The 17,805-nt window shown below is 34.5% G+C and overlaps 1 protein-coding gene across 16 annotated transcripts in view; it reads right to left on the bottom strand.

Annotated features, from left to right (window-relative positions):
- grh (grainy head) overlaps positions 1 to 17,805 on the bottom strand; it is a 364,785-nt gene that overhangs the window by 92,594 nt on the left and 254,386 nt on the right. For 15 of the 16 annotated variants that reach the window (XM_017614481.1, XM_017614256.1, XM_017614404.1 and 12 more), the window contains 4 exons: positions 5,621 to 5,752; positions 3,966 to 4,475; positions 2,841 to 3,058; positions 906 to 1,068 (listed from right to left, as the gene is read on the bottom strand). In XM_017614481.1, coding sequence (XP_017469970.1) covers positions 906 to 1,068; positions 2,841 to 3,058; positions 3,966 to 4,475; positions 5,621 to 5,752 — 1,023 coding nt within the window. The remainder of the gene's footprint in view (positions 1 to 905; positions 1,069 to 2,840; positions 3,059 to 3,965; positions 4,476 to 5,620; positions 5,753 to 17,805) is intronic. The other variant, XM_017615298.1, reaches the window with a different exon arrangement.

Genomic DNA, 17,805 nt, shown 5'->3' with positions numbered 1-17,805 from the left:
GTGGAGGAATGGCCTGGCTGGTGACGGCTCATTCGTCATGACGTCTTATCTGATCGATGAATGCTTAAGAGAGAATTTCATGAAGAAAGAAAAAATGAAGCATACGAATGCGAAAGCATTGCTTAAGGGAGACCCTCAAGGCTGCAGAAAGGTCCTAAGTAAACATTTGTTTAGCGCCGAAAGCTAGGTGAAGCAAATTAAAATTCAAAATTCAAAAGCTGCGTCAGATTTCGTGGTGCTGTTGTCTTTGAAAAAATGCGTAGTCTTCACATTTCTTCTTGTTGATTGAAATTCAAATCGAAACGCAAAGACAAATAAAACAAGAATTGAAATAAAAAATGAAATAAGAAATGTACAAATCATCAGCTATCATTCATCATCATCATCATCATCATCCTAAAGGATCAGAGACCAAAAGTATGTACGGCAGTTAACAGTCGGCGCTGCTGTTGCTCTAAGAAACAGCATATCTTTGGCCATGATGGCTTTGAGGGTTGGCCTAGCAAATATTTGCTCGGCAACGATCCTTTTAACTATTGCCCGCTTCAGTCATATCCTTTTGCAATCACTCAACATCTACTTGGATATGCAATCAGGGATAAGCGCATCAAATCGGTTGGCAGTTCTGCTTTGCATATTTGTGTAGATCGTTTGCTTAAGTTAAACTGATAGCTGCTGTCTACAGCAATTAATCATCATTAAAATTGTAACCCTTACACTTTCTTCGCCCAACATTGGCTGGCTTTCTCTCACGCATGCGCCTGCTTCAACTTTGATTTTGTATTTTATTTTCGAAAAAAAAAATGCTTTAAATTTACTTAAGCATCGCCAAATGAGTTTAACTTTCTCATGCTTCTGTTTTTTAAATCTTCTGTAGCATGTTTTTATGTATGTACTTTACTTACCTTGACAGTTGTGTTCTTGATGGGCTTATCGGGATCGTGCACATACTCCAATGTAATGCCATAGAATTGTCCTTTGTTGATGTATGTGATGCGATCGTCTTCGCGTCTTTGTGACGAACTGATCGGACTCTCCAGGTGGTAGCGGAAGCCGACATTGCAGAAGCTGCGGAAAATAAAGGAAAGAAACGAGTTTGTAAATTAAAAAGTAAGCTGATTTGTCGAAAAATGAACAAATAAGCATTTAAAGTGGGCCATATCATGTATCTCAAAAGGTAGAATGCTAGCGCAGCTTTAATTTGCCGATTGTCTGTATAAGTTTCTTATATTTTATAACTTTTAAAGAGCCAAAGCTTTTATTATGATTTTACAAAGAACAAATTCCGCGACAACCAGCTTTTACTCTGTGATAGCCCTTGTATATGGTCCTGTATACCTCTTTCTGGTCGCGAATCTAGATTTCAAAGCTCTCTATACGACTGGCACAAAAAAAGGCTCTCTGTGGGCAGCATTGATATTAACCGCTTATGGCTTCAAAGCTTCCTATAAAGTATATATGTATGTATATATAGACGAGTCAATGGTAAAAGCTCTATCTGCCCATTACTGAAGTATGTAGATATACTGTGGACGAAGCTTTTTGAAACCTTCTACTGATTCGGCGGCCGCAGTGATGTAGTGGTTAGAAGTGCGATTCCGCAAAGCGTGGGATCATGTCCAGTTTCCTCGGAAGGTACTGGCAAATCTCCGAGTGATTTCTGCCATGAGAAACAGCTTCTCATAAAAGTAAAATCGCCTCTCGGAATCGGCGTAAAAGAGCAGGTCACTCCCCTTTGCGTGACAATATCAGGGCGCACACCTCAAATCGGAGGAGAAGTTCGGCCAAACACTAGCATATTGTCTAAGTGCCAATCTCTTATAGATTTTATACGGGCGCACATAAATCGAAATTTCTCGCTGATCGTCACATAAAAGCTCTTCTGGGCGTCACTGATTTAAACATTTAATGATCTCTGCCTGGCTGTCGCTGTAGACCATTAACTACTAAAATGTATTCCGCGGTAGAAGCTTTTGAAAGCTTTTATTTGTTGGATGCTCACAGAGCAGACTTCTCGCTGGTCATCTCTGCTGTAGACCAGTGAAGTTCAGATAGAGCTTTTACTTTATGTGTGCCTATAGCAGTGATGCTTAGAAAGAGCTTCGCCTGCGGCGATGTTTTGAGCATTATTGGTAGTAGAAAGCTTTAAACAGCTTTTTGCTAAATATATTTGAATATATTGACCGAATTAGACAGACACAAGTTAAAAGCTCCTTCTTCCCATCACAGCTTTAAGTTTTCAATGATAGCTCAAAACACATTTTTGGTTTTATTTTAATTTTTTAACACAAACATATGTCCAAAGTTTTCGTAAAGCTTTCTAAAAGCTCTTGCATAGATATCGAAACTTAAATGTTGAGGAAAACCAACTAGCCCTAAAGCTTTTAGTAAACTACTTTCCAGGAATAAAGTTTATTCGCCTAATATTTTGGCTGACGTAGGCATTCATTGCAAATCACATTTTGGAAAACAGTCTTTCATTTAATGAAAGCTCTATTCTTCCACTTTTTTCAGTAGCAAAAAAACTTCCAAATATGGAAGCTTAATCAGTTTCCAAACTACGGAAGCTCAAAATAAAGCTACAGACAAAGTTTTTCAAAGCTTTCTGGCGCCAAAAATGTTGCCCGAACATCTTAACGCTTTACATAGATTTTATATAGGCGCTCTCGAGCAAAAAGCTCTCTCTGGCCAACATTCATAGAGATCCATGGAAGCTAAAGGCATTTCCTGATCTTACATATGTACATATTTTTATTAAAAGATTTTTATCTTTTAGTCCCTCCTAAATTCAATAAGTACACAAGTCTACTAAATACTAATTAGTAAATCTTCATACTCACATTTTTGGTATTTGTATTTTGTCCGCATCATTTTGACGTCCAAAATCATGCCACGGCCTCGAACGTGTGGCACCATTCGGCGTAGAGCCGCCCAGCGATGTGGTCGGACTAATTTGACCGTGAACACTAACAGCGCCACGTTGTATGCTATTCACCGACACTGGTATACCGCCATTGCTGTCCAACAGTGTGCCAGAAAGCTCTGTGTAGTCGAAAGACTGCATACAGTTAGGATACGAGCGGATAATGGATATGAAAAGAAATAAAAGAAAACAACACAAAAATTTGTTATAAATATGATTTATGCGTCAGAAAAGTTTAAAAGCTTGTGCAAATTTTAAGAAAGTAAAAGGCAATTCACAAAACAAGTGAGTTGATAATAAAATTTTATCAAATAAAAATGATCAACGACGCAACAAAATTGACGTGAAACAAAAAAAGAACAACAATGGACATACATATCACACAAAATTTACGAACGAGGATAACTAGAACGTAAAAATTCGCTCATAAATCACAATCACAATTCAACACACAAACAAAGCACTCAACAATAAGACTAAGACTAAGACGAAAGCGAAATACAAAATTACAACAAATTATATATGTGCACATGCAACGATTAGAACAATCACAACAACGAGAACAACGCAAGTAGAATCAACAATAATTACAAAACTCATAAATCTCAGAGAAATGTGACAAACAGCAAACAAATGCAATACATACAGCTACAGAACCACAACAACAACAAAGATTCATAAACAACTACGCCGCTTACTCAACAATAATGACACCAATAAAAACAAAAGCAAACACATTTACTCAACACACGCGATCAAAGCTCAAAAGTCCTTTATCAATCGCCGATGGGTCACAATGGGGGGCAGTGTGGAAGGTAGAGGGGGTATGATAAAGAGAGGGAGAGAGCAAGAGAAAAAAAAAAACTTATTGGAAAATCGAAAGTTTGTCAAAAGCTCACAATTGTGCGCAAGCTACGCGAATGAAAGCTTCTGCGCGAGAAAGCTTTCACAATACAAATTTCAATCAACTGTTTCAAAAGAAGCGAGAATAATCAATTTATTTTTGTTTTTTAATTTACTGTAAGCAAACCATTTCACTTACCTGATGTATATTATTCTGATCGCGTGGTGTAATTGCATCAGCGCCAATACCCGAATCTGGGCTTGGCAAATCCACCGTCAAGCCAGCAGCTGTGATGGCCTTCGCATACACCGGTGTGCCATTCTTGATGTTCCCCGCCGTATTGGCTGTGGTATGTGATGGCATACTGGTCACTGGTGCAGCAGCCGTGGTGAAGCGTCCCTCATAGGTGGTGCCCGGTTGTGGTGGCTCAACATCAGCGCCACCATACACAATATTGCGTGGCGCCTGTCCATAGCCAGTCTGTGTGTCTGCTGTGGTTGCAGTCGTATAGAATTCGCGGTAATAAGGCTCTGAGATGAATGTGGAAGTGGGACCGCCCGAAGTGAGGCGTGTCGTTGTGTACATGCCATAGCCGTCGGGTGTGATGTAAGGGCCGGGACTGGGTGTCTGTGCATTGACATGCACATTGTTAGAGCCACCGCCGCCGCCGCCGACAACAGAGCCAGGTGCATTGGACTGGTGAGCGCCCTGCATGCAAGAGGTGTGGAGTTGGTGGTGAGCAGGGGTGCGAGTAGAGTTGAAGTACGCGTTGGTAGAGAGCACAAAAGATAAGAACAAAAGTTGAGTTGCATTAAGTTTTTGGAGTTATGGTTGTAAGCTAATAAAAAGAATATGAAAAAGTGATGGTTTCTGTGCGTACGTAGGTCCGTACGTACGTAAATTTGTGTGAATTGTTTTTTTTTTTTTCTTTTAGTTGCGTCTACGAGTTTTTGTTTTTTATCCATTTAACACTTTGCACACTTTACTTTGGCGTTCGTAGGTGTGGCGGCGCATGCGTCTTGCTTTCAAGCAGAACAAAAGCAATCGAATTCCGGTTCCTTGCTGACGCGCTAATTATCACACGTTGACAAAAACACCTAATCCGCAGAGTCGATCGACCGATTAGTGGTGTAGTATGTCTGTCCATTAGGCCAAATCAGCAGTCATTTTTAAAACTTTTGCTGTTTCTTTGCGTTCACCGTCGAAAAAGGCCGGCAGCAGCGAAACTGGCCCTGCCGCCACAGTTTTTTTTGTTTCTTGGTGCTATAACTAATTTTTTGCTCGTCGTTGTGGTGTGGGTTATGCATTCTTTAGCGCCGCTGATTTGCAGCTGGTTATTAATTAAAGTTGGTTATTAGTTTTTGTTCTTTGGCAAAAGTTGCTCCAACCACATTTGTTGAAAAGTGAAATTATATGCTAATGATGTGGTGATTTGTCAAATGACGGAAGGTCAGCCGAAACGTACTAGTTGGCGATGCTATTGGAATGCCGGCGGCTGAAGAATGGTCGCGCGTGCGCATTCTGTTTTTTATTTATTTTTTTCTCTAAATTTCAGTGAACGTCTGGGTTTTTTTTATGAGCAGCGTTGCTTTCTGCACGGTGGCATACAGTGAAGAGAGTTTTAGAAATTTTCGGATCAACCAAAATATGTTTATTTATTGCTGTAATTTTTTTTGTATTTCTTTGGGGTGACTTTTTTTTTGAAGAATACGACCATTTTATATATTTTATTGCATTAGGAAGTATAAAATCAGTTCTTATAAATATATTTTTTCGTCATTCGGTTCTGTGTACTAAGTCTGCTATTTGAAAAAAAAATAAATTTGCTCTCCATTCTTCGCATTCACACTCACCTGCAAGTAAATTTGTGTGCCGCCACTGGCAGCGTACATTGTATCTGTTGTTGGACTTCCAGGACTTATAGGCGGCTCTTTAATTTGTATGGTTGTGTGCGTTGGTGATGTTGGTGACTGCACAACTAAAACCTGCGAAATTGAATTTGCTTGTTTGAGTGCATTCACTGAAGAAGAAGGAAGAAATGAGTTGTTGCTTAAGGGGACTGGAGGGAGGTAGAGGTGAAATAAAAGCGGGCATGTATGGAGAGAAAATGAGGCAGGATGAAAAACTAAAAACTATAAAGTGAAAATTAAAAAACAAAAAATTTATAGTTTCGAATTTGAGCGCAGAAGAATACGGAGTGAAAATTTTCGGCGTTGTCGATATACACACACACAGACGAACGCGGACAACAACATGAAAATACTAAGTATAATTAAAAAATATACCTTGTGCAAAATTGGGGCATGCAAACGCTAATACAGTGGAAGGGATTAAAAAAAGGTATGAAAAATTAAATTTATAATTTCAAAAAAAAAAAAGAAAGAAAGAAAATCCAAGAAATTTTTACTTTTTTGGAAAAGTGCAAACAAAATTGTAAAAATCTTTCTATAAATGAGAAATATGGATTCGAAAAAGTTAAATTAACCCTTTTTTGATTTTGAACTCTATTTTGACAAAAAATTCAAATTTACGAAAAGTTTACAGCGGTGTAGAGATTTACTAAGGGTTTTGTATGTTTTACAATTAATGTGAAAGCATATAACCTCCACTTGAAATGTTCTTTTTTATAGCAATCACCACTTAAGCTTTCTGTAAATTTTTTATCAGCCACAACCAAAGTAAATCTAGCAGGAGAAGCTTTTTGAAGCTTTTTACGGATTTTAACGGAACACTCACCTCTCTCGGATCGCCACTTCTTTCATAGGGTTGCCATCAAAGAAAATGCTTTCGCAGTTCGTAACTGTTTTAAAGCAGTCACGACCAAAACATATACTGCGAAAGAAGTATTTTAGTAAAAACTCGCTTAGATTGTGTCATATATGTACTTCACTGGAAACATGTTTTATTGAATTCCTTAGGCTTTCGAGCTGGGTCTTTAGCACACGAAAGCTTTCGCCATTGGACGCAAAACATTTAGTTGTATAATGAGAAATACATTCGATTAAAATCTAAGGTTCCTAGCACAAATTGTGATTCCAAATGCTTAAGCTTTTTATAATTCTTTAGATGTTGTAGTTGTTTATAGCTGGAAAAGCACCCTTAGGGGTTCGCCGGCTTTAAAGTTTGAAAATTTGTCTAAGAAAACCGAATATTTACTACTTTATTAGAAAAGTTGCAATATATTCCTTTTGAATATTTCTGAAGATTTTTCAGTTTTTAAGAGCTTAAAAAGCTCTCTTAGGTAGTCGAGGGCAATAAAGTTTGAACAATTTTCGGAGAAAATCAAAAACATATTTTATTGGGAGAAAGATGTTCCTTGCATTCAAAAAGTTTTCGGAAAGGTAAAAGCTGAAGGCTGATAAAAGCTTTCGCCATAGCGTTGAAAACTTTTGAGCTGATCATGAAAAGTTTATATCATTCAAATTAATAGCTTTTTATTCCAATTTGTGTTTTTACTCAAACCTATCTAGGCTATAAATTTCGCTGTTGTTTTAAGCTTACTATTAGAGAGCCTTTGGAAGGAATTGAATTTTTATAACTCGAGAAGAAATTAAATTAATTTTAGTTTTTGATATCTTAATCTAAAAACTTCTTGAAAGTCCAAAATATAGGGCGAAAGGTTACGAGATATCCCGAAACGTCATTGAAAATCTTAAAATTTCCCTTAAGCTTTGGAAATAATTCCAAAATATCCTTAAAATATACCAAAAAGACCAGAAATTGCCATATATTCATAAAAAAATCCCTGAAAAGCTCATAAAATTTTCGGGAAAATCGTCGATTTCGAAATATTCCGAAAAATACCGAAATATTCCCGAAATATTTTATTATTTTGAAAACTAAAGTGGGTCCAGATGAAGGTCGGCTTTGAACAAAATACTTTATTGGAAAATTTTATTAGACTTTAGTCAATCAAAATTTTCTTCTTAAAATTTCATTATTTTTTTTTTAAATGTTTGTATAGCTAGCCCACCTTTTCCCCATTTTCATATAAGCCTTGAAAAAGTACATTTGAATATGTGAACAAAAAAGATACTAGTTAGCGCATACCCAAACGATTTCGCAAACACATGTAATGCAGCTTGTTTGACAAATTGCATGCCATTTGTGTTTGACTCTTGGCTGCGCATGCGCAACAAATGATTGTACGCTGCCGCCAGCTGCCAGCTGATTGCGATTAGATATATGTATGTTTATAACTACATAGCTACATATTGCTTAATTGTATAAAACACATTTGATGGATATTAATTGATAAGGTGGCAAAGGCGCTTAATCAGTATTGCAATACAAGGAAGATGAAGAGGAAGAAAAAAACACATAACAATTATTACATCGACAAAAGCGACAGTGAATGCAAAAATCAAATAAAGACAAAGATGAGTATGCTGTATTTGTAATTAAAATGTGATTGGGGTGATTTATAAATAAGAAAGAAAGAAGGAAAAAACCCAAAAGTCCAATAATCGTAATTATATATATGTATTTCTAAACTCAAATTTGAGCGATAATAGTTGGGCTGCTTCACTTCCAAGTTGAGAAGAAAAAATAAGTTAATCGTGCTTCTCTTTAACTTTAAAAATTTATTTAAATCTGTAAAATTATTAATATCTGCCTATAGTTACATAATAACATATTTATAAGTGTACCTATTTTTATTTCGAATACTACTTTGCATATTTTCGCTTGCGTGCGTAACGAAGCCTATCCAATCAAAATGTCTCCAATCATATAATCATAAACTTTTTTCTGCTTACTGCTGTTGCCATATACATACATAGTTACACACTAGTTCGATACGTAAGCAAGGCAATAAAAAAGTTTAAGCTTAAAAAAATCTTAATTTTTGTATATTAATTTCCCTTGATTGATGATCATGGATGTATGTATGTATGTATGTACAGTGGTCCACAAAATAATAGGAGTGCGTTATTTTGGTCAGTTTTTGCTATTTGTCTTTTGTTTATTTAATGTTTATTATTTTTATACAAAAGTCAAGCTGGGTATACAACAAACAACGAATAAATTCAGATTTCAACCTTTGTACAAAAATTATTAAAATTCTGTAAATTTTCACCAAAATATCAAACTTTTTAATCAGAATCTTCAGAGAAAATTCTGGTATGCAGTTTTATAGCCCATTCAATTCTAGTCTGAAGAAGTGCAAGTTTCAAGCTGCTAAAAAATTCCGTTGATTTTTGGCAATTTTTTTTGCTGGCACTGTCCCCATATAAAAGAAAATTGTCGAACATACTTTGTATGGAAAAAACGTGAAACACCTTCAACCGAAAAAATTCCCAAAAATCAACGGAATTTTTTAGCAGCTTGAAACTTGCACTTCTTCAGACTAGAATTGAATGGGCTACAAAACTGCATACCAACATATTTTCTAAAGATTCTGGTTAAATAGTTTGAAATTTTGGTGAAAATTTGCAGAATTTTTATAATTTTTATACAAACTTGAAAATGTAAATTTATATGGTGTTTGTTGTATTACCAGCTAGGCTTTTACAAAAAAATACGAAACATTAAATAAACTAAAGACAAATAGCCAAAACAGGTTAAAATATCCCACTCCTATTATTTTGTGGACAACTGTATGTGTTTGTATGCCATTATCGCCGTTGAAGTGGCGCTGCTGACATAGCTGTGATTTGCCTAGCCGCGCCGCAGAGTGCTTGCCAATAACAAGTAGAAAACAAGGTGTTGTTGTTGCCACTGTTGTTTGTTGTTCGTTGGTTGTTGTTGATTACAATTTACATGGAGCTGCTGCGTCGCTATCGCTTTTGACCGCTGATTGCGTGCCGGGTTGAGAACGCCACAACAATGCGGAAGGCCGGCAGTTACTACTGGCAGTGCCAATTGATAGGCAAGTAGCAAAATCAGCGACAGAGGCTGACGCAGGCGCAGCATCAGCAACAGGCGCTGCTTGGTCAACTGAGTCAAGTTGCTTGCTGTGGCTTGCTACGTCTACAATTACGCAGTGGCAATGATTAATTGTGTTACCTATAGCATTATTTGATTGTTATGAAAATCCATAGCAAGCCCTCTAACCTGCGCGCTGCTGTTGGCAACTTAGCCAACAGCTACAGTCGATTGTCGTCGTTCTTCGTACCCCTTGCCTATGGGGGGCTGGCAGCACTGCAGCTGTAGTAGAGGGCTTAAAAGCTACCTATTTCTTAGTGCCAATAAATGGTTATTTGTTGTTGTATTTATACCAGAGTACGTAAGCAACTATGTATATGTGTATGTATGCATGTAGAGTATTCAAAGATTTTTGATTTTTTTGTTTCTTTGCGCTCAGTAGCCAAATCGCGTTTAATGAAACGCACGCAAGTTAAATGATAAATATTGTCAATTAGGGCTATGATTGATTAGCCAAAATTGTGACAGCGGCAATAGCAATAGAAATCAGATGTGGTATTTAGTAAACTAAAATGTGTGTACAAAAAAATTTAGCGAAATTAACTGAAATAAGCTAATAATTAATTAGTCGGTGGGACAAGACTAGTAAAGAATTGCTCTCCACTCTGGCATGTAAATTTTTTATTTCATACTTTAAAACAAAGCAATCTAACAGGTAGCTAAACAAACGTTAATAGAAATAATTCCATATTAGCAAATAAAGTCTATAATTCGCTGGGTTAATACTTGCACATTTTTTTTTGTATTTAATTGGCAATTTAGTTAAAATAAAGATTACTAATTAAATGATAAATGATCAGAGTAGGCAGGAAATCAATTACACCTAAACATTTCAAAACACACATTAAGCACCGTTTATGCAAACATGCATATGTATGTATGTATGTATATTAGGATGCCTCACGAAGAAAATGTTTTGCTTCCCAAGGTGAATCTTGAACTTCGTTGCCAATCAAAACCTAATGAATGAGCAACAGCATTTGGCGACTGATGTAACATTAATTTTTTAATTTTTGGGCTCTGAATTGCCAAATTTTGTTTAGAATTTTCAATGAAATTTTTAAAAGGTCAAACTTTTTTCATAGCTTTCCATAAAATTTCTCAATTTTAGACGCTTGTTCGCATGTGAAATAATTTTTCACGAATTTTTGGAGCATATGTATGGGAATATTAAAATATGGGTGTCAAACAAAAAAAACCAGAGTGTTAAGAAACTTACCCTTTAGGATATCTTTGGGTTGTTCGAAGAGGGTTTCCGTGCGGTTTAAAAACTCAAACTCACTCACGCGTTAAAAAGGCTTTATTTCTAAACTACACGTAAGACGGTTGCCATCTGCATAAAAAGTCAAATTCAATATGAATTCAAACAGTCAGATATGGGTGACAAACGAAGAAGGTTTAAGAAGATTTTAATTAGGAAATATTTCGAATAAGGTACCCACTTATTTGTAAAGTGGAATTTAATTTTATTATATGCAAATTATATGAAAAATTAAATTAAAAGTGCGAAACCAATAACTCATAAGAAATCTTCGGTTGCACATTTATAATAATCTGAGGTATTTGAAGAGAGTTTCCACCATTAAAAAAGGTAAATTCACACTAATTATTTTGTTAAATGAATTAACAAAAGATGGTTATCAATTAAAATGGTTTTGAAAAAGCGATACTTCAAAACTACATGTATGAAAGAGGCTTGCCACCTGTTTAAAAAGTCAAATTCAATTTTATTTTTCAGTTACTTGAAATATTTATCATAATCGCAGCCGAAAGAAATTTACAAGGATTTTTGTTTAAAAAAATTTCGAAGAGGGTTGCCACCTGTAAAAAAACCTAAAACCAATTTTGGGGTTTTAAAGTCATTTGGGTTCACTAGTTCACAGCAACAATAACAAAATACATGTTAATGTTTTTTTTATATTTGGTTAAAATTGAGTAAAAATTTGTGAAGTGGACCACCATTTTTTCGAGTGTCGAGCTTTTTTTGCGCAATTATCTGTTTATGCTTCACAACGATAAAAGAAAAATACAAGTTTCACAGTTTACAATGCATTTTGTATGGAGAACGTTTGCCGTAGATATTTACCTCGCATGAGTTTTACAACAAGTATCGATTGACAGCGAGTCTAGAGCGCACATTAGGCGTCAAGAGAAAAGCGTGAATAGCTTTCGGCTAGATGCAAGCGGTAAAATTTTTTTCTGCAAATAATTACTAATTGAACGTACAAAAATATTAGCCCAAAACACGATTTTAAAGCTATTGAGATGGCAGTAATATTTAAAAAAAATTTAATAACTTTTATAAAAATAAAATGTATGGCCAGATAAAAAAAGTGAAGAAAACACCATCATTCTCAACTGTTTGAAATATGAGCAGAATCGGTATTACCAATCGCGAGAAAACAATTAAAATCTAAACAATTTCGAAAAATTTTAATAGCTATAACTTCCAAAATAATTCGAATTTCGAAAAATTATAATACTTGTATTTTTCTTGTATCGTTGTGAAGCATAAATAGGCAATTGCACAAAAGAAAGCTCGAACCTCGAAAAAATAGTGGCCCACTTCACAAATTTTTACTCAATTCAGTGTTGTTCATGAAGTTAACTACGTTGAAAATATTAAAAAATGGATTTTAGCAACAAAAAAAATGTTTAAACTTTTCAATAAAAAATGTAGTTAAAAAATTAATAATAGTTGTAACAATTCAAAAAAGAGATCAGGAGTTATCTAAAAAATTTCTTTAAGTTGACAATTAAAAAAAAAATAAATTTTTTCAAAAAAAATTGTAGTTGGTATTTTTTTCTAGAAAATGGCCGATATAAAAAATAAAAACACAAAAAACCACTCTCAATATGTTAAAAGTAGTAATATGCTTGTTGCAAATACCGACGGCTTTTTGAATCAGTTTTTATTAAAACTTGAACAACCCTGTCCTGCATAAAAACATATTAAATTAACACGTGATTATTCGTGAGCAGATTACGTTGAAGGAATCTCTGATAATCCAAAGAGCAAAACGCGATCTGCATCCACAAAATATATAACATATATATATATTAATATGTATATATTATGTAAGTTCTGTTATGAAAACATGGTTGTATTCTGATCCGTTTAACCGATTTTTATTTCTGTGGTAAAATAGAAAACATCCTTCACCCCCTATTCATAACCCGTGCACGTTGAGACTTATTTAACCCATCTTTTACTCAGCACATAGGGCTAGCACCCAACCAAAATAACCAATGCCGGTTTTACTTAAATTGTATTTAGGTGATTTGCTTAAACAAAACTCGATGCTAAAAGCATTTTGCCCTTTGTGAACAAGAGAATTTAATATGGCAGGTTGAATGAGTTAGTAAAAGAGTCTGATATTCTTAGGAATAACCTTACGCAGTAGGATAACTAAAAGTAATTGTATTTGGATATCACTGACACTTAAAAAGTTATATATCTGAAACCTTACTGGAATCAATACATATAGAAATTTTTCGTTGGCTTTTTTGCAGCTTATTGAAAATTTATTCAGAGCACTCAAAGGGCGCAGAAGCTTTGCAATGAAGTCCACATATTTGTAGCAGATGTTTCTAAATGTTTCTATTGCTATAAACAAACTGAAGTCGCTGCTATTTTTATATTGCATTTAAAATATATGTATATGTATATGCTTTTGGTTTTATATTTATTTAAAAGTAATTTTTGTACTGCTGCTACGCCCAAGTTAAACAATGCGATCGATATGCCTTTGCTTGGATGAATTTCAAAATTTAATTTAAGCAATTTGCATAAATTAAGAGTAAAGATTTGGAAAAGAAATCAAATTAAAGCGGCTAAAAAGAGCTTAAGATTGCAGGAGAAAAAAAAATCGAAAAACAAATAAAGAAAACAAAATAAATTAATGACCAACATTATGTATGTATGTACATACATGCAATGCGCCGACCAAAGAAGGTTGAATCAGCGACAGCGCCGCTGCAGCATCGCGCTATAAATTTGAAATTAACAAAGTTTGATTAAGTAAACAAAAATTCACTTTTTATGACATTTAAGCTAAAATGACCATAAACATTGGCAATGTGGCGACAGTGCGCATTATCAGCGAGCTTATGGCAAACGAGGAAAAAAACGATAAAAAGAAAAACACCGAGTTGACGTGCTGTTTTTTTTTTCCTTACTCTGATGCGCGCAGTCACCGTCCGCAACCAACAGCTAGCAAGCACGAAAGATGACAATAAATTTAAACGTCGCAAAGTGGGGGAAAAAATTAAAAATTGTTAATAAAAATAAAGCGAGATTAAGCAAAGATAAATTGCATGCGAAGAAATGGAGTTCAACAAGTGAAATAAAAAAATGTAATTAATATAACGCCATCCAATTTAATTAAAATTACAGAAAATAAAATTAAAATTGTGATGATTAAGAAAAGGTCTGTAAAACAAAAAAAAAAAACAAACAGCAACAGAATTTGAGACAAAAATTTGATAAAAGAATGTCCCTAAAAGATAACAAAGTGCTAAAAAGATAAAAAATAAATAAATAGGAAGTTGCGCATATTTGTAGGTCCTTTCGAGTATAACCAGAATCGAATATGGAAGTTTCCAAACACCTTCAAAGTCTTCATTTACCGTTAAAAACCGTTTTTTGTAATTTTGTGGACTTCCAAGCCCGTAACCTAGTTGATTATGAACCGAGCTTCAGTTTTTTGCCGGGTTTAAAAAGAAGAAACTTGGGCCTTTCGAACGATATATATGCGAGTAAAGAAACCTTAAGAATTGTGTGTGTATTTATCCATCAAACAAATTTTTTTCGCCTTTATTCAAATTTTGGTAAGGTTTTCACGCTTTATTTTATAAGAAAACCATACTAGTTCTAAATTGATTGCAAAACTAAATTTAATAACGAAAAAACGAGTGTTTATTTTAAAAAATCGGATGAAAGTTTACCGAGTTATTAAACTTTTTTTTATGAAAACAAAATTTTTGCAAAAATATTATTTTTGACTATACTACTCAAAAATGTTTTCTTGACCGAGTGCCATTTTTTAAAAGGAAAGAAAAATATGGTTAGCGGTTGCAAAGCGAAATACAACCTATCTTCGATATACTACTTGCAAATTTATCAATGCCTTTATCGATATTATTGTCAATAAAATTATTGGCATGGTAATAGAAATCGATTATTTGCAATATCTAACAAATTAATCTATAAAATAAGTTATCGATATATATACAAACTTATATTTATCGATATTTATTGTCGCTATTAGTTAAAGTATTGCTATCAATTTATACATGTATCGATGATTTACTTTCATACGAATTATCTCGATCGATTTATCTATCAATAACAATATTGAAATTTCATATTCGTCCTTCTATTCCCACAGCGCTCGTAAAAAATAACGTTGCCTTTCGGCACATCACTTGAATATTTATCAGTTGCATTGTCTATATTCCTATTAATGAAATTATCTGATTCGGTTTCATAATATTTATCAATACTATTTTTGCCAAATTAATCGATATCGTTGGTTATGGTTATAGATTCATATATAATTATATTTATCGGTATCTCTCCTCGATATTATTTTAAGTATTTCTATCGCTATTCACATCTGTCGATATTTATCCTAATATGAATGCCCAGATACAATTAATGATATATTAATCGACGTTATTGGTATACACATTTGTATCTACCATGCAGATACCGGTATCAGTACCCAAGTGCCCTTATTAACATCATTTCCATTACACTCGCCTATTTGTCAATATTGTTGCTAGAAAATGCATTTTTCATTACCGATTTTTCTACCGATAACATTGTCGAAATTTCATATTTGTCCGCTTATGTATATTTATCTACAGAGCCCATACAAAAGTAACATTGATCTGCTTCGCACAGTAGTGTCAGTTAACAGCTGTTAAATACTTACAAAGTAATGGCCGGAATTAAAATTTTACTTCAGCGAATCAAAAAGGTTCACCTATTGCAGGTACATCTACCTAATTCAAGCCGAGATCGAACTGTTAGGTAAGCTGGCAAACTTATGAGAAAAACACGCCCAGACTGTTGATGCTGCCTAGCACCCAGCCTGATCTAAGGTCATTTTTAACACATTTAAGATTATTATACTCATTGAAAAATATTTAAAAGCATACAATTTTTAGTGCTACTTTGTTAAAACTCAACTTGAGAAACAACAACAGTAGGAAACTCAACGAAGCACCAAAAAATCCCAAAGTTCGCACTTATGTTTGTACAGTGGTTCATATCGTTTGTGGTGGTTTGGTTATGTTCGCACAAAAAAAAAAAAAAAATCAGATGACTTGCTTTAATTTATGTATTTTGCGTTTTTTTTTTATTGTTATTATTGTTCTTGGTGCTGATGCTACACTTTGGAAACCATTAAAATAAAATAAAACTGTAACCATAAAATTCAAGGACGATTGTGAGACAAAGCGACAAAGGAAAAAGGTATGAAAACGCGCTAAGAAGAGAGTAACTGAGATGAGGAAGCAGTGAGAGGCGCTATAAATAGCTACATTGAAGTGAAGGGAAAGAGCCAGCGAAGGTATGAGAACATAATGGCAACAAAAAGAGGTAGTAAATAAATAGAAGCCGCGTTTTTTGGCAGCCGAAATCAGTAGTAGAACGCGGCGTATGTGCACAATAGCCGTAACTATGTACATACATACATACATAAATAAAGCGACAATACAATCCCAACGGAGGCATGCACGTTTTCGACCAAAGCGTAAATGCGCAAAGTGCTAATTTAATTGTTTTTTTAATTAAGTTTTAATTTTAGTTAATTTATCGCTGGCTAACAGAGCCTCAATTTCAGCAATTTTCGCGACTCTACTATTTGCTTTTACTAAGTTTTACACTCAAAGCGCGTCATGCTTGCATGCTATGTTGCAAGTGTTAATAAATGGGAAGGAAAACATAAACATACAAATTCGTATATCTAACTAATATTTATATAAAACTGAAGAGATCATCAAGCGCGTCGCGAGTCGAATAGCGGTAAATCGAAAGGCAACAATAGAAGCGCCAAAAATCCAATGCAATCAAAATAAATGTCCGAAAACAAAAACAAAAACTAAGCATTTAAAACCCGTCAACAACGCCTACATACAATCAACATTCGTCGCCGCGCCACAGTAATAGCTTTTGGTCAACAACACGCAGCAGCCAGAAAAAAATGCGCTACTCCCGCGCCGATGAACGAAAGACTTAAGCGAGCAACCTGGGTGCGCGCGCGCGCGCGCCTTCACTGCCGTTCAAAGTACCATGCGGCTGGGTATTACTTCATCGACTACCTTTTGTGGCAAGCGCAACGAAATTCTTGGCGTTTTGTGATTTTTTCCATGCTCTCGCTTGTTGCTAACTTTATTGAAAGCGAAATTCGTAAAAGTGTTTAGCAACAACAAAGAGTAAATAAATAAGAATAATAAAAAAATCTACGAAAAAATACGTACAATAAAATACCGCAAATGTTGAAATGAAAATCAATGCTAATCGCAATCGCTTCGTATATAATAAAAATATATATGTATATAAGTATTTTTTTAATGATTTTGAGTTGGCGTATGGCTTTTAGGTTTCGTTACTCGGTGCATTTTTGTTTTTTATTTTATTTGCTGGTATATTTCAATTCAATTCGATTTCATTTAATTTGCATTAAAAATATATTTGGATGAGTTTTTGGCTGCAACGCGTTTAGAGTGTGTGGGGAAAAACCCACAGTGAATTATGTGGTGAGCTAGAGTAGCAGAAAAAAAATCAAAAAAAAATACATATAGAACAAAGCATTGCCTTTTTAATGTGTTTATATGTTTGCACATATTTTATCAAAAAGTATTAGTTGACATTGAAATTTCCAGAATAAATTGCTTGCCTTGTATGTATGTATTTGTAGCCACAACATTTTTGGGATTAAGGTGATTCAGTTAATTGAGACTAATCTTTATTCAAATTCATTAGATTATTTGAAATTGGTTAAAAATTTTGACAAGAAATAATTTTCTTACTAGGAAATACCCGGCGCATTTTATCAATTTAATTGACGAACATTTTTCAAACAGGTGGCAACTCTCCTCAAAA

This window comes from Rhagoletis zephyria, unplaced genomic scaffold (genome assembly GCF_001687245.7).
Source record: "Rhagoletis zephyria isolate East Lansing unplaced genomic scaffold, Rhagoletis_zephyria_1.1 Rzeph_scaffold_00001, whole genome shotgun sequence".
NCBI lineage: Eukaryota > Metazoa > Arthropoda > Insecta > Diptera > Tephritidae > Rhagoletis > Rhagoletis zephyria.
This window is presented reverse-complemented; position numbering and strand designations above follow the sequence as displayed.